The sequence below is a fragment of the Gobio gobio genome (assembly GCF_949357685.1).
Source record: "Gobio gobio genome assembly, chromosome: 16".
NCBI lineage: Eukaryota > Metazoa > Chordata > Actinopteri > Cypriniformes > Gobionidae > Gobio > Gobio gobio.
The window spans coordinates 16,981,028-17,004,921 of NC_137109.1; the positions used below are offsets into that span (position 1 = coordinate 16,981,028).

Consider the following 23,894-nt stretch of genomic DNA (forward strand, 5'->3'; position numbering starts at 1 on the left):
ATGCAAAAACAATTATTTTATTAGTAAACCTGACTCAAAATTCACTTATGACTTAAAGGCTAATGAATTGATCATGCTGAAGATGAGCATATAAAAAAAAAAAACACAAATGCAACATTAGCTGTAGAATTGAATTTTATTTTGTCTTACCATTTTTAAAACCATGTGACTGTTTCTAAACATGTAAAAACACTACAAATATACAGAACAAGTTTCTAAAGATTTTAAAGTGCCGTTTTAAGACATCAGGCCATAAAATAGACAAGTATTTGAGGAAATACAACTCTTACAGCAATGCATCAAACTGAAAATGAAAAATACAACAAAAAAACAATACAAAAAATATAAAAACATGCATCAGACAACAATGAAAAAAATTAATTATATATATATATATATATATATATATATATAAAAAGACGTCAAATCTATGAAACTTAAGGCAAAAAAAAGGGAAATAAAATTATAAGTATAATAAGTACATACAAGGCACATCTCATATTACAGGGTTAGTTCACCCAAAAATGAAAATTCTGTCATTAATTCCTCACCCTCATGTGGTTGGACACCCGTCAGACCTCCGTTCATCTTCAGACACAAATTAAGATATTTTAGTGTAAATCTGATGCTGAAAAAGGCTTCAGATAGGCCTCCATTGGCATTCAGTACATTTACACTCCCAAGACCCAGAAAAGGCACTAAAAACGTCGTTACAAAGTCCATCTCACCACAGTGGCTCTACAATAATTTTACGATGCGACGACAATAGTTTTTGTGCGCAAAAAAAAATCAAAATAACACCTTTATCCAACTTGTTCTCGACTTCCGTGTGTGCCTCCACGACGCATGTGCGAGAATATGACGTAGATCCGGCGTTCGGGAATCCATGAAATACACACTTAAGCCCCATTTTGAGAACTACGCCGAGACCTAAAGCACGATCAATGTAGAATTCAACAGCTGAGATACGCGCGTCTTCCTCTGCTCGTAAACAAATCGCTTCTGGGTCATGTGTCCGAATGCCGGATCTGCTCATATTCTCGCGCATGCGTCGTGGAGACACACACGGAAGACAAGAACAAGTTGGAAAAAGGTGTTATTTTGAATTTTTTTTGCGCACAAAAACTATTGTCGTCGCATCGTAAAATTATTGTAGAGTCACTGTGGTGAGATGGACTTTGTAACGACGTTTTTAGTGCCTTTTATGGATCTTGGAAGTGTCAATGTACTGAATGCCAATGGAGGCCTATCTGAAGCCTTTTTTCAGCATCAGCTTTACACTAAAATATCTTCATTTGTGTTCCGAATATGAACAGAGGTCTTACGGGTGTCCAACGACATGAGGGTGAGTAATTAATGACAGAATTTTCATTTTTGGGTGAACTAACCCTTTAATGTTCAGATCAATAAGTTGTACCATTTAAAATGCAAACATGAGAAACTGAAGTCGATTTGAAAGGCAAGACATCAACTAGCCTACCCAATGTAAACTTTTATATTAATACTTTTAACAACATTCGAGTCATGTTACTGGGCACCACAAACGCATGCAAATGTTTTAACAGACATATGCATGTGCCTAAATACAACACTTAACGTCGCCTACACATTTTGTAACAGCTCATTTTTTAGATTAAGTAGACAGGTGGACAAATTTCAGTGGTTTACCATCAAGACCCATCAGTACTTTCTGGACGAAGCTAGAAGTAAGAGTGAGTTTCCTGGGGTAGTCCAAACGCAATATATAGATCAACCCAAACAACAATGCATCGGCAAACCTGGGGCTATCACTCATCACAACATCATCTTCCACCACAATAGCAGTGCTTGCAGGATTGAAATGAACTGGACTAGTCGTGCCTCTGTTGACCATGACAAGAGCAACAGGACAGTCTGTGATGTCTGGTTTATCTGACACCTCCATCTGGAAGAAGCACAGAGGTTTAAGTTTAACTTAGTACATTAGAAGTAGACAATAGCATTCATATTAAAGATGAGTATTCCACAGGTCACTGCTCAACAGGCAATTATATAGGTAGGTGAATATTCTTGCAATGTATATCATTTAAATGCTGGGTACAGTACCTGCCAAAAGTTTGGTAACATTAAATTTTATGCTTTTGAAAGAAATCTCATGCTCACCAAGGCTGCACTTATGTAATCAAAATACAATAATAATAATAATTTAAAAAAAACATTAATTATATTGTCAAAATTACAACAAATTTAAAATAACTTTTCTATGTGAATATATAGTAAAGTGTAATTTATTCCTGTGATCAAAGCTGAATTTCAGCATCATTACTCCAGTCTTCAGTGTTATATGATCCTTCAGAATTCATTCTAATATGATGATTTGCTGCTCAAGAAACATTTATGGATTATTATCAATGTTGAAAACAGTTGTGCTGCTTTACATTTCTGTGGAAATTGTGATACTTTTTCCAGGATTCTTTGATAAAGTTTAATGAACAGCATTTATTTTGTATTTATTAATTTTGTTTATTACATTTAAGAAATATAAATATTTTGTTACATAATGTCTTCATTGTCAATTTTGACGAATGAAACATCCTTGATGAATAAAAGTATATATTTTTTTCTCCCTTTTTTTAATAATATTAATACGTTTCTTAAAGGATTACTTCACTTCAAAATGAACCTTTCCTGATAATTTCTTCGCCCCATCTCATCCAAGATGTTCATGTCTTTCTTTCTTCAGTGGAAAAGAAATGAAGTTTTTTGAGGAAAACATTCCAGGATTGTTCTGCTCATAATGGACTTCAATGGGAACCAACGGCTGAAGGTCCAAATCACTGCAGTTTCAGAGGAAGGGCTTCAGAGGCTCTGCACGATCCCAGACAAGGAATAGGGTCTGATCTAGTGAAAACATCTGCCATTTAACAAAAAAATATATATTTATATACTTTTTAACCTAAATTGCTCATCTTGCGCTGCCCTGCGACAGCACTGATTGCGTAATCACGTTGGAAAGGTCACACTAGACATAGGTGGAAGTACCGCCCCAAGCGAACATGCGAAGACTAATACAAACGGACTTTACAAAAAAACACCTCCATCTCCATCTCCAACTTCAAATTGTCTGTCATCGCTGTGTTACCTTTTTTTGCTAAAGGATATTTGTATTAGTCTTCATACAAGCACTTTGTAAACACGGGGCGGTACTTCTGCCTACGTCTAGTGTGACCTTTACAACGTGATTACGTAATCCATTCTGTGTCACAGGTCAGCGAAGATGAACAACTTAGGTTAAAAAGTATATAAATGTTACATTTTATTTTGAAAATGTGGCGATGGTTTGTCTAGATCAGACCCTATTCCTTGTCTGGGATCGTGCAGAGCCTCTGAAGCCCTTCCTTTGAAACTGCATTGATTTGGACCTTCAACCGTTGGTTTCCATTGAAGTCCATTATGTGGAGAAAAATCCTCGAATGTTTTCCTCAAAAAACTTCATTTCTTTTCCACTGAAGAAAGAAAGACATGAACATCTTGGATGAGATAGGAGATAGTTAATTATCAGGAAATTTTCAACTAATCCTTTAAAGCAGCAAAAATATTAAAATATTTTCTGAAGGATCATGTGACACTGAAGACTACAGTAATGATGCTGGAAATTTTAGCTTCAAATAAATGCAGCCTTGTTGAACCTAATAGATTTCTTTCAAAAACATTAACACATTTCAATGTTTTAAAAATTTCATAGGTACTATTACATAATTACCAGATCACTGATAGAGATTTTTATAATAATACAAATAAAAACAACAATAATAATTAACAAAGCTGAACAACCAACCTTCTAGCAACCTGATCCTAGCAAATCTGTGTATGCACTGAATACTTACATTCCACGTCTTAAAGAACTGTGGGTACTCCTCGCGTAGGTATACCGGGATCGCATGAAGGACTAAAGTGTGCTTCATGTTGGCGTCATGAAAATCCTTGAAAACAAGTGAAAATTAACACAAATAAGCCAACTTTTTCAATTTTGAATACAATGAAGAAAGTGTCTTCTAGTTACTGTTGACAAATTGACACAGCAGTCCCTATCAGAACCTTATTTGGACCATCTTTAACTTACCTGAACATCATAAACACTTAGGATGTCACGCAGCATCTCTGTCTGAACAAGGCCATGAGTTGCGGTGTGTCGGTTGAGCTCAGCATAGAACTGGTTCCGTAGGTTGACATTTGTGATGCGTTAAAACTCAGAAAACCTAGAAAAACAAAAGTTATGCACAGAATTGTATAATAACAAATATAATGAATTTAGAAAAAAGAAAGATGAGTGTTTTGAGGCTCTATTTGGCAAGCATCAATCTCAGCAAGCATCCAGTTCAAACTGCAAGAGAAGAAAAAAGTTATAAGTTTACAACAAGTATTTCCAGGCAGTCAAATTGCACTAGTTTACTTAATCCAATATCGTGTTAACTTCATGTCAATGTATTTTCCGTGGACATTAAGTTGCTTCTAATTTATCCAGTAACATTAGTTCATTCCCATGCATGTAACGTTAGGAATACAATCACATTTACCATATCAGGGCGCTTAACATTACCAAAACAGCATCAATACACTTTCAAAACGTAAAACCGCCGTTGACTGAAAAGAGTTAACGTTAACAGTTAAGGTTAAAATGATTGCCCTGCTTGCTTGACGTTAACATAGTGGCGCTAAAATGGCATTCAAAAAGTGCGCGAAGCACAAGGCGACTGCCTCGCTTCACAAACCTTCATAAAAGTACCACATCCCAAACGATTCAACATGTCATTCTTTACATATTCTTGAAACATTTAAAAAACAATTGAAAAAACGTTCACAAGTTGTTTGTTGTACTTACAAGTTGTCTAATGTGTTAACTTCTGCTGCCTTCGAGTGTCCGCCATGTTGAATGGATTCTTCGAACGTCGATCGGAGCAACGCCCAACGACGTGACGCAGATGACGTCATTGCGCTGCTCAATCAGTTTATTTAAAAATATTATGTACTTTAGTGAAGTTTACTCAAAAGTAATGAATCACACAAAATTAAAACTACACTACTCATTCAGAAAATGTTAAAGTTTTAACTAGCATTAACTATTAAACAGATTTTAATTTTATTGTCCTCACATTTTTTAAGTTAGTAGTACTGTTCGGGTTTACAGTGCATATTCACAGCCCAATGGAGCAGTATCAGACTCATATTCTGACTAGAATTGAGTATGACGACGTCAGGCTAAATTAGCGTAGCTGCTGTTCAAAGCATTAAGCAGAGACAATCATGCACTGATATAACTGGAGTTCAAGGTTATGAGATGCATTATGTGAATGCTTTTTCTAAAGAGATGGCTAAAGAGCCATGATGTACTTTGTTTGTGTGTGTGTGTGTATGTTCGTGACTCTTTAGCTCCGCCCACTGCACTCCTCCACTGCACGGCTCCATATGTTCGCTGTTTTCAGAAAGAATCCGTACTGCGTATCTGTCCTTTATAAATATGATAAAAGTCTCTTCGGAGTAATGAAGGATGCAATACTACTCTATAGGTACTCAAGATTAACATGAGACTGGCAGAAACTGTCTGTGTTATGTACCCTTTAATTTTAAGATAAAGGCATTATGTCACAGCAGTTAAATCTGTGTCTTTTTAAGGTCAATTTAAGGTGAATCTGTGTCTGTATTGAATGTTCAAACTTTTAATCATTTATATTAATACACTCTAAAAAAAAAAAGGTTCTGTATGGCACCAAAAATGGTTCTTCGTCGTAATCATAGAGGAACCACTTTTGGTGCTATATAGCACCATATCTTAACATGTTCTGTATATGGTAGCGGTGCTATATAGCACTTTAGTTAGCGGTGCTATATAGCACCTTAGTCAAAGAACTGGTGAAGAACCTCTGAAGAACCACTGAAGCACCAAAATTGGTGATATATAGCACTTAAAAAGGTTCCCCTATGATTACGAGCCAAGAACCATTTTTGGTGCCATATAGAACCTTTTTTTTAGAGTGAAGGGTAATAGATGTTTTCTCCAGAAGTACATAATGAGTTTGGACATTTTAGAGATATTCTAAATGAATGCATTACAATTTAAATAAACCTATTAGATTTTAGTTTTTCTAAAACGAAAACGATTCAGAAGATTAAAATACGACTAAAACTAAATGGTATTCTAGTCAAAAGATGTAACACTTTACAATAAGGTTGTATTAGTTAACATTAGTTAATGCATTAGTTAGCATGAACTAACCATGAACAACACCTCTGTTCAGCATTAGTTAATCTTTGTTAATGTTAGTTCATAAAAATCCAGCTGTTCATGGTTTGTTCATGTTAGTTCACAGTGCATTTACTAATGTTAGCAAGATTTTAATAATGCATTAGTAAATGTTGAAATTAAAATGAACAAAGATAAATAAATGGTTTATAAGTGCAGTTCATTATTAGTTCATGTTAACTAATGTAGTTAACTAATGTTACCTTATTGTGTATTAAGTGTTACCCAAAAGACTGACTAAACTAAATCAAAATTTGCTCAATGGGCAGGTCGTGTAGCACCACAAATGACCAGTCCAGTTGCCATTTAAAAACAGATTACTTTGATATAAACTATTTTTCCAAAGGTTGAAAGGAAATCAAAAAGCTACAGGAAAACAGTTTAAAGATTGCATGTGGCAATGTAGCATTGAGATTGGTGTGTGCAGCACGAGCAGCAGTATTAATGGAAAGGTCAGTGGTGATCTCCTGCATTCAGTGCCCTAATACCAGCACATTCAATGCACACAGCAACCCAATAAACTCAAATACTGCATCTATATTTCATACGCGCAGAGCCATATGGTGGGAGGCTGTGATTATTATCCTCCACGAGAGAACTGAATCTGCGTTCAGACATTTCAGTGACTCACAGTATATGTTAATAGCATGCTAAATATAAGAATATAAGCTTGAAAAGAAACGTTTTACATCATTCATAATATCATCCACTATACATTTAAAATGAATTTTAATGTGACTGACAGTGCATTACGATTCCTTCAGATAGTAATGAATGTCATTTTTGTTGCATCCCATTAACAGAGTGTGTCGTATAAAATGTGTCTCATTCTTTACTATGAGCCACTTCCTGTTACATGCTGACCTGTTACATGAACCACATACAAAACAACAAAGCCCCTGGATATTTAGCATAATCATGCATTATGTACATCAGCATGCAAGAACTATTAGCCGTCAGTGCCACAGTGATGCAAAGAAACATTCTGATTGCATGATAGTATGTTCATACTCGAGACAGAGCCAGCAGGGGGCAGGTGCCCATCTGCCAAAAATGCCCTTTCCACTTACTTGACACCTTTTATCAGATGGGTGGAAGCAGACACTAGGCGGATACACTTTTATTCCACTGGCCTTGTTCCTTTGACACATACCGTTTGATCTGGAATACCAACTACTTGTTTGAGATACTGTACAAAAATGGAGACGTATAACCATCTCTGTAACTTATTCTTACTGAAGAAGTATTCAGGGGCCCTTTTGCAACTATACCACCGTTAAAATGTTTGGGGTTGGTGAGATTTTTTAATGCTTTTGAACTAAGGGCCCTGTCATACACCCAGTGCAATGCGACGCCAGGCACGATGCAAGTGTTTTTTGCTAGTTTCAGCCTGACGCAGTTATCATTTTCACATCCAGCGTTACATTGTTTAAATAGCAAATGCACTCACGCCCAAACATCTGTTCGCCCATGGGTGTGCTGGACTGAAAACCAGGTGTGTTCAAGTGCATTGTTGACGCGTTACTATCTAGAGGAAATGAAAAATACTGAGCCATTGACCAACAAAAACCTGGTCTAAAGTCAATAGTGCAGTATTTTTGGACGCGTTAGTACTATGCAGTCTTTCTGCTCGCAAATTCCTCCATGTAAATAGTGAATCCGCCATGGTGCGAGCACAACTGTCTTTTAAAGGGAATGGGAGATGAGACTCTGATTGGTTTATTGCACATTATGCCCAAAACACACCCATGACTCATTAAGTGACTCAGTACAACCCTTTTGGACCATACGCCTGTGCACCGACCGTTTTTTTTTTCCCGTCGTTAAACTAGCAAAAGTGGATTTGGACACACTCTAAGTGTATCTGCGCCATGAGCTTCAGACCATGTGCTCAGATCGTTAAAATAGGGCCCAAAGTATTTTATGCTCACCAAGGCTGGATCTATTTGATCAAAAAAAAGTAAAACTATTTGCAAGCTGTTTTCTATTTGAGGATATTTTTAAATGTAATTTATTCCTGTGTTGGCAAAGCTGCATTTTCAGCATCATTACTCCAGTCTTCAGAGTCACGTGGTACTTCAGAAATCATTCTAATATGATGATTTGCTGCTCATGAAACGTATTATTCTTATTATTAACCATGTTGAAAACAGTTGTACTGCTTTATATTTTTGTGGAAACTGTGATACATTTTAGTTTGGTTTGTAACATTATAAATGTTTTTACAGTCACTTTGACATTTTGTGTCCTTGTTGAATAAAAGTATTATTTTATTTCAAATAAATTTCTAGTTCAAACATGTAACTCTAGAGAGCGTTGGCTGATAGATCCTTTACATGCAATCTGCAAGCAATCACATCATCACCGCATGGCACAATCTGATTGGCCTGTGCTGGTCCTGCAGCCAATGGTTCAGTGTTTGCTGTAGGTTAGTCCTGCAGCATGCTATTAGAGGTCATCCGAAGCCCTCCACCTCCCCCAGCTCCACCTGCCTAGATCTGCTACAGGATTTATGTCTATTTATGCAGCAGCAGCATTTCTTACATGCTCAGTCTGTGCATCAATTAGCAGTAACAAGTCCATACTTGCTCAGCAGCAGCAGCAGATCTAGTCCACCAAGGAAAAATACATTAAAATTGCCATATTCAATACCAAGTTAAAACTATTCTGAAATAAATAAATAAATTACTGACCAAAAAAATTAAATTGTAGTGTATCTGTACCCCAGAGATCCGTGCGAGAGAGAGAGAGAGAGAGAGAGAGAGAGAGAAAGAGAGAGAGAGAGAGAGAGAGAGAGAGAGAGATAAACAAACTATATTATGACTATAGTCTTTAACAAATTTGTTTGCCCATATAATCTTAAAATATTTAGGTTAAGCTTATTTGGCTTGCTGTCTACTGATGAGGGGCTCGATGAAACAGTTTCAACTCAAGCTCTAAAATACCTCCACAGTGACTAAATGAGTATGTAGGGCAGTGGTCGGCAACTGGCGGCAACCAAAATTGGCCCACCAGCAATAATATTTGGGCCGCGCCCGCAGCCAGATTATTTTGATAGCGTCTGGTGCTGAAATAGATCTTTCATGATAGTGTAATGGAGGCCAGCTAGTGACAGCTAAATCTCACTGCTGTGACTATAACAGTAATTAACGCTAGAGGTCGCAGCATTTAGCCTCCTTGTTGGAGCGATCGACTTCCATGCCGAAAGACCTGGGTTCCCATTCAGTCGGTCACGTTCGACGTACGAATTGGGATCACTTCTGGGAGCCCCTATCAGCTTCGAGCTATCTAGAACCGGCCAATGAACAATTGGCGTGCGAGATTTGCATCTCGCGCTCCGCCCCGCGCCGCGGGTATAAACAGGAAGCGAGAGCGAATGCACGCTGTCATTCACTTCGGAGCCAAACGGCAGATGAAGAGGACTCTCATTCATTCAATGAGTATATCGCTGCTATCAGCAAGAGAAGAAAGAACCGGAGAAGTTCCAGGAGACGCGTGTTGGAGAGACGGCACACTTCAGCGGGATCCGCGCTGACTCATCGGCTGCCTCTGCAAGCAGAGAAAAACTGCTGTTATTACAGCAACAGCAAATCTGTTGGTCTGGTTGGGCTTGTTTTCCTTCTGAGTACAGGCACGGGCTGCACACAATCCCGTGCGCTGTCGCGTTTCCCCCTGAGTGCTTCAGCACAGAGCGTTTCCTCACAAAAGAGCTTCACGGGTGACGTGCCGTCTTTTTCAAGATGTCTTACCACCCGTGCGTTCTGGATGCGGTTGTTCCCTGTCCCCTGCTGACGGTCACAATCGCTGTCTCACGTGTTTGGGCACACAGCACGCTGAGGCGGCGTTTGTGGATAGTTCATATTCCCACTGCGGGAACATGACTATCTCGGAGCTCGAGACTCTCCTCCTAAGATCGAGACTCTCCTACCTCCGGGCTGGGGGAGTCCCCTTACCCATCCCACGAACTAGGTCTGCCCCTAACCCGGGTGGACCTGCTTCTTTGGATGGCCAGGGTGATCTGAGGATTACGTTTAGGGCAAACCCGCCGAGCGATCCTCCGCAGGCCCCTAATCCCTCAGCTCCGCAGCCGGTAGAGCGGGCCAGCCAAGGGTTAGGTGGGGATCCCAGTGGAGCGCGCCGTCGCAATGCAACTGTGTCCGGCGACCGCCTCTAACTGGCGCGGTGACCCACGTCTCCCGTCCCGGGCCTGTAAGTTCTCTTCCGGTCTGACCGGGAAGGCTTACAAGGCCTGCGGACAGGCTGCGTCCGCCTTGCATGGCATGGCGTTGATTCAGGTCCACCAGGCCCAAGCACTCCTTGACATGCACGAGGGTAGGCCTGACCCAGAGCTCCTCCGGGAGCTCCGGACGGCGACGGACCTCGCCCTCCGGGCGACGAAAGTCACCGCCCGTGCCATCGGTCAGGCGATGTCCACACTTGTGGTCCAGGAGCGGCATCTCTGGCTTAACCTGGCTGATATGAGGGAGACCGATAAATATCGGTTCCTGGACTCCCCCATCTCATCAGCTGGGTTATTCGGCGACGCGGTCGAGAGCTTCGCCCAACAGTTCTCGGCCGCCCAGAAGCAGACGGAGGCGATAAAGCACATCCTGCCCCGGCGGCCCGCTGCTGCCTCCACCCCGCCGCCGGCGGCAGCGCCTCTGACTACTCGTCGCCGAGGACGTCCGACCGCCGCCGCCTCCGCCCCCGCAAAGGCACCGCAGCAGCGTTCCACCAGCCGACGGCGTGGGGCCGACCGTGGGAAGGATGTCCAGCCCGCTCAGGCCGCTGCCAAGCCAGGTGGCAAGCGTCGTTGCAAGCGACCCTAAGACGGGCCGCCCAGAGATGGAGGAGACTGCTCTGAGGGAGATGGCTGCAGCACCACTCCTTCCCCCAGAGGAGGGCCGGGGGAAAATCTTTTGTTTTTCTGTTCCGCCGCTGGTCCCAGTGCCAGCGGCACCCAAAACATCAATAAAAGAGCAGTTTCCAATATCTCTGGGTGCCAAGAGAGCGCGCTTGGCGGTGGTCGACGCTCCCATGCCTTGCCACCCTCAAGTACCTCTCCCTTCGCCAGCAGGGGACGCCGGCTGTCGGGACGCACACAAGCGGCCTCCCCACACTCGCACGTCCCCTCCGCGGATGCAGGTGAGTGTTGCACAGCACACTCAGATCCCGCTTCGGGCCGCTCCCATGCCGTCCGAGCCGGATCCCTGCGTTCCGCCTCGCTGCCCCGCTGCAGGTACGTCTGTGGTGCCGATGGTCCCCCTTGCTCGGAGTCTGGGAGCCTGGCTAGCGCTTCCCAGCCCGTCTCGGTGGCTCATCCGTACCATCAGACTCGGCTATGCGATTCAGTTCGCCCGGCGTCCCCCCAAGTTCAGGGGCGTTCACTTCACGACTGTAGTGGAGGCGAACGCCCCCAAGCTCAGGGCGGAGATCGCTGTCCTACTGGCGAAGGACGCGATAGAGCCGGTCCCTCAAGCCGATATGAGGTCCGGGTTCTACAGCCCGTACTTCATTGTACCCAAGAAAGGCGGCGGGTTACGACCGATCTTGGACCTGCGATTCCTGAACCGGTCCCTTCACAGGCTGCCGTTCACGATGTTAACGCAGAAGCGCATCTTCAGGTGCATCCGTCCCCGAGATTGGTTTGCAGCGATCGACCTGAAGGACGCGTACTTTCATGTCTCGATTCTCCCTCGACACCGGCCCTTTCTGCGCTTCGCGTTCGAGGGACAGGCATATCAGTACCGCGTCTTACCCTTCGGCCTGTCCCTGTCGCCCCGCGTCTTTACGAAGGTTGCGGAGGCGGCCATTGCTCCCATGAGAGAGCATGGTGTTCGCATCCTCAACTACCTCGACGACTGGCTGATTCTTTCCCAGTCGCGAGAGCAGTTGTGCGAACACAGGGACAAGGTGCTCAGTCACCTCAGCCAGTTGGGACTTCGGGTCAACTGGGAGAAGAGCAAACTCTGCCCCACGCAGAGGATCTCTTTTCTCGGTATGGAGATAGACTCGGTCGCCAAGACAGCGCGCCTCACCGAGGAGCGCGTCCAGTCGGTGTTGAACTGCTTGAATTCGTTCAAAGGCAGGACAGCGGTACCACTGAAACATTTTCAGAGGCTCCTGGGGCATATGGCATCCGCAGCCGCAGTAACGCCGCTCGGATTGCTTCATATGAGACCGCTTCAACGCTGGCTACACGATCGAGTCCCGAGATGGGCGTGGCACAGCGGTTCCCTCCGCGTCCAAGTGACTCCGAGGTGCCGCCAAACCTTCGGCCCGTGGTCGGACCCTCTGTTTCTCCGGGCGGGAGTCCCCCTAGAACAAGTATCCAGGCACTCCGTTGTCTCCACGGATGCCTCATCCACGGGCTGGGGTGCCATGTACAACGGGCTTGCAGTTTCGGGTCTGTGGACGGGGCCTCAACTGCAATGGCATATCAATTGCCTCGAGTTGTTAGCAGTTCGTCTTGCACTCAGCCGCTTCAAAGTGCCGCTCAGAGGCAAGCACGTTCTGGTCCGGACGGACAACACTGCGGCCGTAGCGTACATCAACAAACAGGGTGGTCTACGCTCCCGTCGCATGTCGCAACTCGCCCGCCATCTCCTCTTATGGAGTCAGAAGCATCTGAGGTCATTTCATGCCGTTCACATTCCGGGCCTGCTCAATCGTGCGGCCGACGAGCTGTCACGTCAGCAGGTACTTCCGGGAGAATGGCGACTCCATCCCCAGGCGGTCCAGCTGATCTGGAGTCGTTTTGGGGCCGCACATGTAGACCTGTTTGCCTCCCCAGAGACGACCCACTGTCAGTGGTTTTATTCCTTGACCGAGGGGACCCTCGGGTCGGATGCCCTGGCCCACAGCTGGCCCCGGGAAGAACGCAAGTATGCGTTTCCCCCAGTGAGCCTTCTTGCGCAGACACTGTGCAAAGTCAGGGAGGACGAGGAGCAGGTCCTGTTGGTCGCTCCGTATTGGCCCAACCGGACTTGGTTCCCGGGACTAGTGCTCCTTGCGACAGCACCTCCCTGGGCAGGACCATTCCATTCCTCTGAGGCAGGACCTCCTGACTCAGAGACGGGGCACCCTATGGCACCCGCGACCGGACCTCTGGAAACTCCATGTTTGGTCCCTGGACGGGACGCGGAGGTTCTAGGTGACCTACCGCAAGCGGTAGTTGACACCATCACTTCCGCTAGAGCCCCCTCTACGAGGCGCCTCTATGCGTTGAAGTGGAACCTGTTCGTCGATTGGTGCTCTTCTCGCCGAGAAGACCCCCGAAGATTTTCGGTCGCATCTGTGCTTACCTTTCTACAGGATGGGTTGGAGCGAAGGCTGTCTCCCTCTACCCTCAAAGTCTATGTCGCCGCTATCGCCGCTAATCATGAGCTCGTAGATGCAAAATCTCTAGGTAAGCACGATCTGATCGTCAGGTTCCTTAGGGGAGCAATGAGATTAAATCCGCCTCGTCCTCCCTCCATACCCTCTTGGGACTTAACTCTGGTGCTAACTGCACTACAGAGAGAACCTTTTGAGCCTCTGCAGTCAGCTGAGTTGAAAGTTCTGTCGAAGACAATACTCCTGACTGCGTTGGCCTCCATCAAGAGGGTAGGGGACCTGCAGGCATTTTCGGTCGACGAATCGTGCCAGGAATTCGGGCCCGGTAACTCTCATGTGATCATGAGACCCCGGCCTGGATATGTGCCCAAGGTTCCCACTACTCCCTTCCGGGACCAAGTGGTGAGCCTGCAAGCGCTGCCTTCGGAGGAGGCAGACCCAGCCCTAGCTTTTCTCTGTCCCGTCCGTGCTCTCCGGACGTGGACAGAACGCAAAGCTTCAGGACCTCAGAGCAGCTCTTCGTCTGTTACGGAGGACAGCAGAAGGGAAAGGCTGTCTCCAAGCAGAGGATGGCCCACTGGATAGTGGATGCCATCGTCTTGGCTTATCAGTCCCAAGACGTGCCCTGCCCGCTCGGGTTAAGAGCCCACTCCACTAGGGGTGTTGCCTCTTCCTGGGCGCTGGCTCGTGGCGCCTCGCTGACAGATATTTGTAGAGCTGCGGGCTGGGCGACACCTAACACGTTCGCTAGATTCTATAGCCTCCGTGTAGAGCCGGTCTCTTCCTGTGTGCTCACTTCCCATAGTCAGTAACACCGAAGTGCCCGTTCTAGTGTCGGCTTGCTGCGCCATTCCCTCCCCTATGGTAGACGGATGCGTGCGCTTATTCTGCTCCAGTCGAGTTCCCCGGAACGGCGAACCCTGTTTGGTCCTCCGCAACCCGCGGCAGTCGGACGTGGCGGAGCGTTCGACGCCAGGTCTAACACTCGTATGCATTGGTGGAACTTGTGTTAGGCTGGGTTCCATATGTAGTAACCCCCCCCAGCGGTCCCATATGTGTATTCTTCCAAGGTACGGCTCCCTACGGCGAGCCCGTGTCTTTCCCTCGGCAGAGTTCCCTCTGCCGTCCCAGGTACGTGTTGTCTCCCTCCTAATTGGCCGGGGCCACCCCTGGGACTTCCGTATGTTGTGCTGCCCACGGCCAGCCCATACGTGTATTCTCCACATGGTAACTCCCTCTGGGCATGATGTGGCTTCCGCAGCTGCCTTCACAGGCACGCTTTCCCAGCGTTATCCAATACAGTCAGCTGAGTGGGTCTTGCGGAACAGCAGCTTTGACTCTCCCTGCGTGAACTTTCCCGCCCGCATCAGATCGGGGTCTGTGGGGCTCATCGCTGGGCGCTGGAAGTGGTAGTAACTATGGCGTTTTCCATAGGGGATCCGACGTACGTCGAACGTGACCGACTGAATGGGAACGTCTCGGTTACGTATGGTAACCCTCGTTCCCTGAAGGAGGGAACGGAGACGTACGTCCCGTCGCCACAGTTGCTGTACCATCACTGCAGGTTGAGCCACTACATTTGGCTCCTCAGTGAAAAACAGCGTGCATTCGCTCTCGCTTCCTGTTTATACCCGCGGGGCGGAGCGCGAGATGCAAATCTCGCACGCCAATTGTTCATTGGCCGGTTCTAGATAGCTCGAAGCTGATAGGGGCTCCCAGAAGTGATCCCAATTCGTCGGTACGTCCGACGTACGTCTCCGTTCCCTCCTTCAGGGAACGAGGGTTACCATACGTAACCGAGACATTCGCGCACCGCTTGGAGTGGGATGTGCAAATTGGAGAACTTACAATAACAACAGTTGCTCATAATTGATTTCTCAAACGTTTTTGCAGCAATGTGTTTATTTTGGGATTAATTGAGAGCTTTTAATTTGAAAAGTTCTGAAAGATATTCAAAAGAGTTTGTTGAATGGATCACTAGACACGCCTCTAAAATAGCCGTCATGAAATGTGTGGTATGATAAAATGAACAGTGAACCATTGAAACGTTTGCTTATAACGCGGGGCATCAGCACCAACACGTGAACAATAACAACTCAAATTCAGCTTCCTCAAAACCAGCAAAAAAAAGGTGCCATGATGCTTCATCTTGTGGTGCTGTCTGATATTATATACTTTATAAAACAGTGACAACTTTGTTGCAGATGAGACACACCGGCTTTGCATTAACAAAAGCAGGCAGGATGAACGCAGTTGTCTTTCCATTCTTCTTTGTATACCCTATTTTCGCTGTCGCCTTTCCTCTTTAGACTCTTTGATAGTGTAATTTTCTCTCACCGGCTAGCTTAAATGTTAACATCACTGCACACGACGTAATCGCGTACCTCCAGCAGGCAAACAATAAAAAAAAATGCAGTTTACTACGTGAGGATGTCATGGAATAATTCTGAGAGTAAAAGTAGAATACGTCAAAAAATGATTACAATACGTTAGGCTCCATTTTGTAACAAGCACATTAAAATGCACATTTATTATTCACAATATGGGAAAGAGGAAATAAAACATAGTTCGTTAAGAGCATGACTCAAACATGCCATTAATGAGCTTATTGAAGTTATTTTTATCCATTCCACATCTCCCACATATGTGTGTTTAGCAAGGCAGTCTGTGTTGCAAGTTGGAGAATGAAGATACTTTATATGTGTCACTACTGCTTTATTAATTTATCCAATTTTTTTTACAGAGTAACAGCTCACTGCCAGTTACAAAAGGCACTGTAACCGTGTGTCAACAGGCAATTCTAGTTGCATTTTTCATCAATTAATTTCTTAAATTATCCCTTGACTATGTTCTGGCCCGCCATCTAGTGGCAAATGTTTTTTTGGCCCGATGCCAAATGTAGTTGCCGACCTCTGATGTAGGGCAAGGTACCTAAGATAAAAGTGGAGTTTGGGGAGGTGGTGGGATTCTGGAACATCTGAGACTGAGGAGAGGTAAGCAGCTATTTATATACTCTGGCTGTTGGCTGTTAATTGGAAGATTAGATGGGCTTGCTCCTCCCTAAATTACGTTTGGAACTTCACTTAAAAAATTAGTTTGCCAATATAATCTTAAAATATTTAGGTTAAGCGTATTTGGCTTGCTGTCTACTGATGAGGGGCTCGATGAAGCAGTTTCAACTCGAGCTCTGATATACCCAAAGTGCAGAATAAATCAGAGACAGCAAGTTGACTTTAGCATGATAAATGATCAAGGATTTAAAGTATACAGGATACACAAATGCGTAAAGCATGATACCCCCCAAAAGAAGTGAAAAATAGAAGACAAATTTACGTTGGAAATTTGAAGGGAGATTGTAGAGCCAGGGAGGACTGGCCGCCCCACTAATATCATGAAAACATGCCTGCCGAATCAAAGCACAACAAGTTAATATATCCTGCTCTAGAAAAATCTGCAAAAATATTTGTTGCAGAACGCTGAACACATTTATAATTTATTATTAATTCAGTGTAGAAGAGGTCTATGTTTGGATGACTATTTTGGTGGGGCTCATACAAACGAGCCGCGGCTGGAAGGAAGTAAAGTGGAGAAAGTTTGAATAGTTGGTTCTAGCCTGTGGAGAGGTCGGAGTTAACAGCATATAGTAACTCATGAGAGCAGGGGAAGCAGCGAATCTGTTCTTTTGCGGCCGCTGTGTTTGGCCGGGCGGAAAGAACTGGCGGACGGTTGTGCGTGCGTGTATGTGTGTATGTATGTAAATGTAGAGAGGAAGTCTGTGAAGATGATAGACAAAGAGCAGTAAAACTGGCGATCTTGAGGGTGGAGGATCTGGATCCTGGTTTGTAAGAGCGCTGGATTTTGCAGCCGGAGCGCTCAGAAAGAGTGTCCGTGTTTGGATCTGTGAGATCCGATCTTATGCGAGATATGACTGTTGGTGTCCCGGAAGAAAGGACGATTCGTCGTCTCAAGGGAAAAGCTGGATTTCCAGAGTGTTGGACATTGTTCAGTACGGCACTACCGGATACTGGAACATCTGAGACTGAAACATAGAAGTAAGCAGCTGTTTATATACGCTGGCTGTTGGCTGTTGATGGGAAGATTAGATGGGCTTGCTCCTCCCTAAATTACGTTTGGAACTTCACTAATTGAACAGGCAGTGTTTCTCTGTAAATCTCAGGGGTGTATCATCAACTTCACTGTTTCAAATTTGGAATAAACACAATAAATTAAGTTTGATTAAATTTCTTAGAAAAGAAAAGCTAAGTACAATGTGATTTAATACCACATCTAGAATAGTCTGAACATTAAATAATATAGTACAAATTGAAGACGAGTTTATGAAATGGTTGAGGGAATTCAAATTGACTAAATAAGACTAAAATAAACACAATCAGAGTTCAATCAACTAACACTATTCCAAAACAAATTAGGTTTTTTAAATGGAAAAATACACATATGCAAAGAGAAATGTGTTTCTTTAGAACTTAAGCCTCAACAAACCCTCATTTTCATCTGTGCCAAATGTTCCTTATTGCACGTCTATAATCCTACTTATCTTAATGGTAGCTTTTTGAATTACACCTTGGCTTCATCGAGTCTAAGACCATACAGGTGTGAAAAATGGAAGAAAGAGTTGTATTGCATCTTAACAATGCTACAAATTGCTTCCAAACTAAAAATGAATCTATAGTATTTTATACATCATACGATAATAGCTATTGAAATGTCCTTTGGTTTCTGACTCCTTCATTTAATGTGTCTGATGAAATAGCGTTGATTAAATCATTTTAAAATAATGATGCTTTAATGTTATGATATGTCAAACATGCCAATCATTTGACATAATAGTAATTACGCTTTAACCTGCCGACTGTTTCAGGGGTGGACTTCAATTGGTCATTTTGATATTTGCAATCAGAGAAATAGTTGGGAATGGTCTAGAGTTATATTCTGTGGGCTTGATTTGAGTCCCTCCATCATGATGGTTTTCTAGCAGCACAGGCCTTTTGACTCATAATCTGCAGGCCCTGTTAAGAGCAGCCTTCCTCCCTGGAGGGTCTGTATATAATTTCTGGCAATCAAGCAGGTACTGCTGTAAGACGTGCCGCGGTGAACTGAGAGTTGCCTTAACCCCAGACCCGATCCATCATTACAGGGAAGGGTCTTTGTGTCAGGCTAACTGAAACCTCCTGTCACCTTTTCTTTCTCTGAAGACCATGAGGAGCACCATTACATGTTCAGGTATTAAATTTGACACAAGCAAACCTATTATTATCAATGAAGAGCGTCACGTGGCCCCGCTGATTTTTGAGCTAAACATTTGGATTTTGAATACATTTTCCAAAAAAGTATATTTGTATTTTTGATAAGTTATGCAGACCTTCCAACCTGTACACGTTAAATAAAAAAAAGAAATAAAATAAAATATAAAGTGCTGTACCGGGTTCTTAGCTCATGCTTTCTTTGTCTCAGAGTGGATCTGTTCACACACAGTAAATTCTGAGTTTGGGTCGCTTATAATGTGCATTTGAAAATGCATCACTCACCAAACATTTTCCCAGATTTGTAATGTGAATAATTGTTGTCAAAAAAATTAAAAATATATATGGTCTGCCGTTTTTTGCCAAAATAAAAGCTCTATTGTTTAATATTTGATGGCAAAGAAATTAAGACAGCCGTGGCATGCTGCTCTGTATATATATACTATATCAGGGGTGGTGAACTCCGGTCCTGGAGAGCCTCAGTCCTGCAGAGTTCACCTCCAACCCTGATAAAACTCACCTGCCTTTAGCTTCCAAGTAATCCTTCAGACCTTGATTAACTTGTTCAGGTGTGTTTGATTAGGGTTGAATTAAAACTCTGCAGGACTGTGGCTCTCCAGGACTGGAGTTCGCCACTCCTGCACCCCATTGACAAAAGTTTTTGGACGCCTGTCTCTGCTCTAATTCATCCCAACCCCGTAATCCCCCTCCACTAAACTTTACACTTGGCACAATGCAGTCAGACGAGTTCCGTTCTCCTGGCAACCGCCAAACCCAGACTCGTCCATCGGATTGTCAGACAGAGAAGCGTGATTGGTCACTCCAGAGAACCCGTCTCCACTGCTCTAGAGTCCAGTGGCGGTGTGCTTTACACCACTGCAACCACTGCGATTTACATTACACTTGGTGATGTAAGGCTTGGATGCAGTTGCTCAACCATGGAAACCCATTCCATGAAGCTCTCTATGCACTGTTCTTGAGCTAATCTGAAGCTATTGACTCTGCAGAAAGTTGCAGACTTCTGCACACTGTGCGCCTCAGCATGCACTGACCCCGCTCTGGGATTTTACGTGGCCTACCACTTTGTAGCTGAGTTGCTGTTGATCCCAATTGCTTCCACTTTGTTATAATACCACTAACAGTTGACTGTGAAATATTTAGTAGTGAGGTAATTTCACGAATGGACTTATTGCACAGGTGGCCACCTATCATGGTACCACGCTTGAATTCACTGAGCTCCTGAGAGCGACCCATTCTTTCACAAATGTTTGTAAAAACGTCTGCATGCCTAAGTGCTTAATTTTATACACACGTGACCATGGAAGTGATTGGAACACCTGAATTCAATGATTTGGAGGGATGTCCCAATACTTTTGGCAATATAGGATATATATAAAAAAATCACACACTTTAAGTATATCACATTCCCAATAAACTACCTAACACAACAGGAAAAGAAAGACAAACAAGAAACAAAATTGTCTTCAGTGTTCAAAACGCATAAAAAACTATAATCTACACTAACTGAGGAAAATCCAAAACATGATGGCACCCGCTCCTTACCTGGTGTGTTAACAATGCTATTCCCTAGGGTTGCCAGATGGAAGTCACGTGACATGCTTTCCTGTTGACTACCCCCTAGTCGGTTGTCAGACATTGAAAGAGTAACAAGAAAAAAAAACATCAAAGTATAAAAAGTAACACAAGAAAAACAAACCATCAGGAAGAAACAATAATTAGCTCAAACCAGAACTAGAAAAAAATAAGACACGCCAACAATGAAGCTTTCCTTTTCACTACCCCGTGGTCATTTGTCAGACATTGAAAGAGTCGCAAGAAAAAATTTCAAAGAATTTTGTCACGCTTCTTTGTTTATTTTTCTTGTGTTACTTTGATACTTTGAATTAAAAATTTTTCCTCGTTACTCTTTGAGTGCCTGACAACCGACCAGGGGGTAGTGAACAAGCATGTCACGTGAGGGGGTTTACAAATTAGCATGAGATGAGAGCGCAATTCCAAAAAAGCACAGATAGGAGTGGAAGGTTCTGCACGTGATCTACTGACGACACGCAAATTAAAGAACACAGAACCATTTGGATAATTTCCATAATGATCCATAACATAATCTACCAAGAACAGAGAAAATTAACACCTGGTTTGAGATGTGCTTTTTTGGGGCGTTAAATAATGCCGCAAATACCTTGCATGACCCATTTAAATACTCTCCTCCCATAAATTTTGCGCCTGAAAGAGAATCTCCTACAAATGCATATGCAATAAGTGTGTTGCACACAGAATTAATTTGTTGTTGAATACTCATTTTCTCTGTATGGTCTTTGCTTGTTTGTTTATTGGAATGTGATGTAGTTGAAGTGAGGGCTAAAGATGCAGTGGTCTTTCCCAGATGCAGTAGTTCTTCTTGCACTCTCTCTAGAGTGAATATGTCTGGTATCTGTGTGAGTGTGTGTGTGTGTGTTCTGCTGCCTCGCTAGTTCTAGCTTGAGTGAGCCCGTCATATACGTGTAAAAGATCACTTCAGAGTACTCGTCCATATTCATGCAACTATTAGTAATATATATTATATTTAGCTAGCTACTGTTATTTTGTAATGGTTAATATTTGAAACAACCCAATAAATTCATTAAACATTTACATTTATTTACATGTATGCATTTAGCAGACGCTTTTATCCAAAGCGACTTACAACTTGGGGGTACACGAAGCGACTGGTCATGAAGAGTCGAGTAAGTGCAACAAGTGCCTGAAATATTGAGACCGTGTACATTGCTCAGTGTAGCACAGGCTTAGAGTAGGGAGGGGAAAAGAGGGGGAAAAAGAGGAAAGGAAAGTTTTTTTTAAAAGTTTTTTTATGAGGTTAAGTGCTCACGGAAGTGCTGAGTTTTTAGTTGACTTTTGAATGTTGTTAATGATTCTGCGTTTCGGATGGTGTTGGGAAGATCGTTCCACCATCTGGGAACGTTGAATGAAAATGTTCTGGAAACATCTTACATTTGGGTATTTAAGATAGGTTGGAGGTTATCCTAACTTTAAGAAGTTACTTACAATGATTTTTAAGAACATTCTTTTCGGGAATATGAATACTTCTTAAATGTTTTCTTAAGAGCATTCTTAAGAAAAAAGATAAGAACATTCTTAAGAAAAGTTTTTGAGAATACTAAATATTCTTATCTTTTTTCTTAAGTTAGAATATAAGAAGAAATTGGCAGTTTCGTGAATCCGGCCCCAGGTTTATACTCTCTATGATCAGCATTTCTGTTTTTTTTCTGTTCTATGTGCTCTTTTGTGAATACATTGATCTCTTCCTTTTTTCCATTGAAACTCTCTTTGTTCTCGCATTCTTTTGGCATCAGCACATTGAGAACGTCTACCAGGGTTAAAAGATCCCGGAATTTATTTATCTATTTTATGTTATGTGTTCCGTCATGCCCTCAGTCACATCAGGACGTAACATTAATTAATTAGGTTATGTGTATATAAAATACTCATGGCTTATTTTCCTTGACAAATAACGAAAAAGTAATGTTTGTGTGCTATAAATGTAATTTGTGGAGCAGTGACGAATATGCATATATATATTGAAAGAAAAAAGGGAACTAATAAGAAATTCAGCATAGGAGGGAAAATAATGAAACTGATTAAGTCAAAATTTGAAAAATATTAGTAAAAAAAAAAAGTTTGGTGTGCAAAATAGTCAAGCCTCCTAGGATGCAACAGGATGTTTTTCTGCCTGGGCAAAGCTCAAAAATGCATAATATTCAATGTCTCTACTGAGTTTGAAAGTCTTACTACAGCCGTGTCTCTTCTTCGGCACACTATTTTCTGTTTTTGGGAGCTTGAAAGAATGTCCAAACAGTGCAGCAGGGACCAATTTGCGTTCCGGCCAGCAGACACCGTTATATCCCAGCAGACATTTGGTCCAGGTAATGAGAAAAGATTAGCTGCCTTACATATCATTAAAAGCCCCACTAATGGCGGGAGTCTGGTCATTATTTGCCTCTGTGCATAGCACTGGAATCAATTAGTCACAGAGAGATTGCCACCATGGTAAACTGTTGGGGGAAACAATTACAAACTTTTTGTCTTTTAGTGCAGATACAAAATGGTAAACTAGCCACATTTAGTGCATAATAATCAGGTGTTCCACAAAAGGGACTTTGAATGATTATGCAGGATTAAATCCAGTGGGTTAAATGGAAAGAAATTATTACTACAGCTGAATGCTATAATTATAGTTGAGCTCTGTGAAGTTATGGTTTAAAACTGAAGTATATATTATTATACTTCTTCACATCCTAGATTGGTGTGCACTTGTGAGAAAGCCATGGTTTCTTTAAAGTATTTAAACACAGATGGAGACAAAGAGGTCATATTTTAATCCCTGGTCAAACAATTTCAAGAAATGCTTACAGCATTCCTGCTTGAGTTTCATCATGATTTGAAACCAATCAATATAAAGGATACACCAAGCTGATGGTCAGCAAAAGGGCAATGTTAGGCCAAAGTTGAACGTCTGTCTGCCGATTTTTCGAGGTGTACTCTGCTGTGTTGGCATTAGTCAGACCCCCATTGGTAGATTTTCGAACAAGTAAGCCCATCAGTGAGAGAGATCGCTGTGATTGGCTGTTCAGGTGGGACAGGCTTGGCAGAACCGCTTCACTTCTCCATCCAAGCCCGGCCAGTGGAAACGGTCCCGGATGCGCTGGACGGTGTTGGCGGTTCCCAGGTGGCCGGCCATCGGATGGCTGTGGGCCAGCTCCATGACCATTTCCACGTTCGGTTTGGGAACCACGAGCAGTTCTTTTACCTCCCCCCTTCGCTGGGCGACACAGTACAACAGGCCGTTCCTGACGACGAAGTGCGGGAGAGGATGGGGTGCTGGTTGGTGCTCGTGGCCATCCACTGTCCGGACCTGCGACCAGCAATGCTTGAGCCGGTCATCTTCCAGCTGGGCCTTCGCGAACGAGCCCCCTCCCTGGACCTGTTGGAAGACATCAAAG

At 43.3% G+C, this 23,894-nt stretch overlaps 1 protein-coding gene across 1 annotated transcript; it reads right to left on the reverse strand.

The window, feature by feature from the left end:
* Window positions 1–1,382: 1,382 nt before the first annotated feature.
* Window positions 1,383–4,918, reverse strand: LOC307139949 (uncharacterized protein). The gene is made up of 4 exons (XM_079839130.1): window positions 4,862–4,918; window positions 4,103–4,363; window positions 3,867–3,962; window positions 1,383–1,924 (listed from the first exon to the last, which is right to left on the reverse strand). The coding sequence occupies exons 2-4, from the start codon at window positions 4,136–4,138 to the stop codon at window positions 1,634–1,636; spliced, it is 423 nt and encodes a 140-aa protein (XP_079695256.1). The 5' UTR covers window positions 4,139–4,363; window positions 4,862–4,918; the 3' UTR covers window positions 1,383–1,633.
* Between the last annotated feature and the right edge of the window lie 18,976 nt (window positions 4,919–23,894).

Coding starts and splice junctions, on each gene's coding strand:
- LOC307139949 (XM_079839130.1), bottom strand. CDS start 4,138: ATGCTGCGTGACATCCTAAGTGTTTATGATGTTCAG. Junction 3,963..4,102: donor TAAGTGTTTATGATGTTCAG/GTAAGTTAAAGA, acceptor CTTGTTTTCAAG/GATTTTCATGACGCCAACAT. Junction 1,925..3,866: donor AGTTCTTTAAGACGTGGAAT/GTAAGTATTCAG, acceptor TGCTTCTTCCAG/ATGGAGGTGTCAGATAAACC.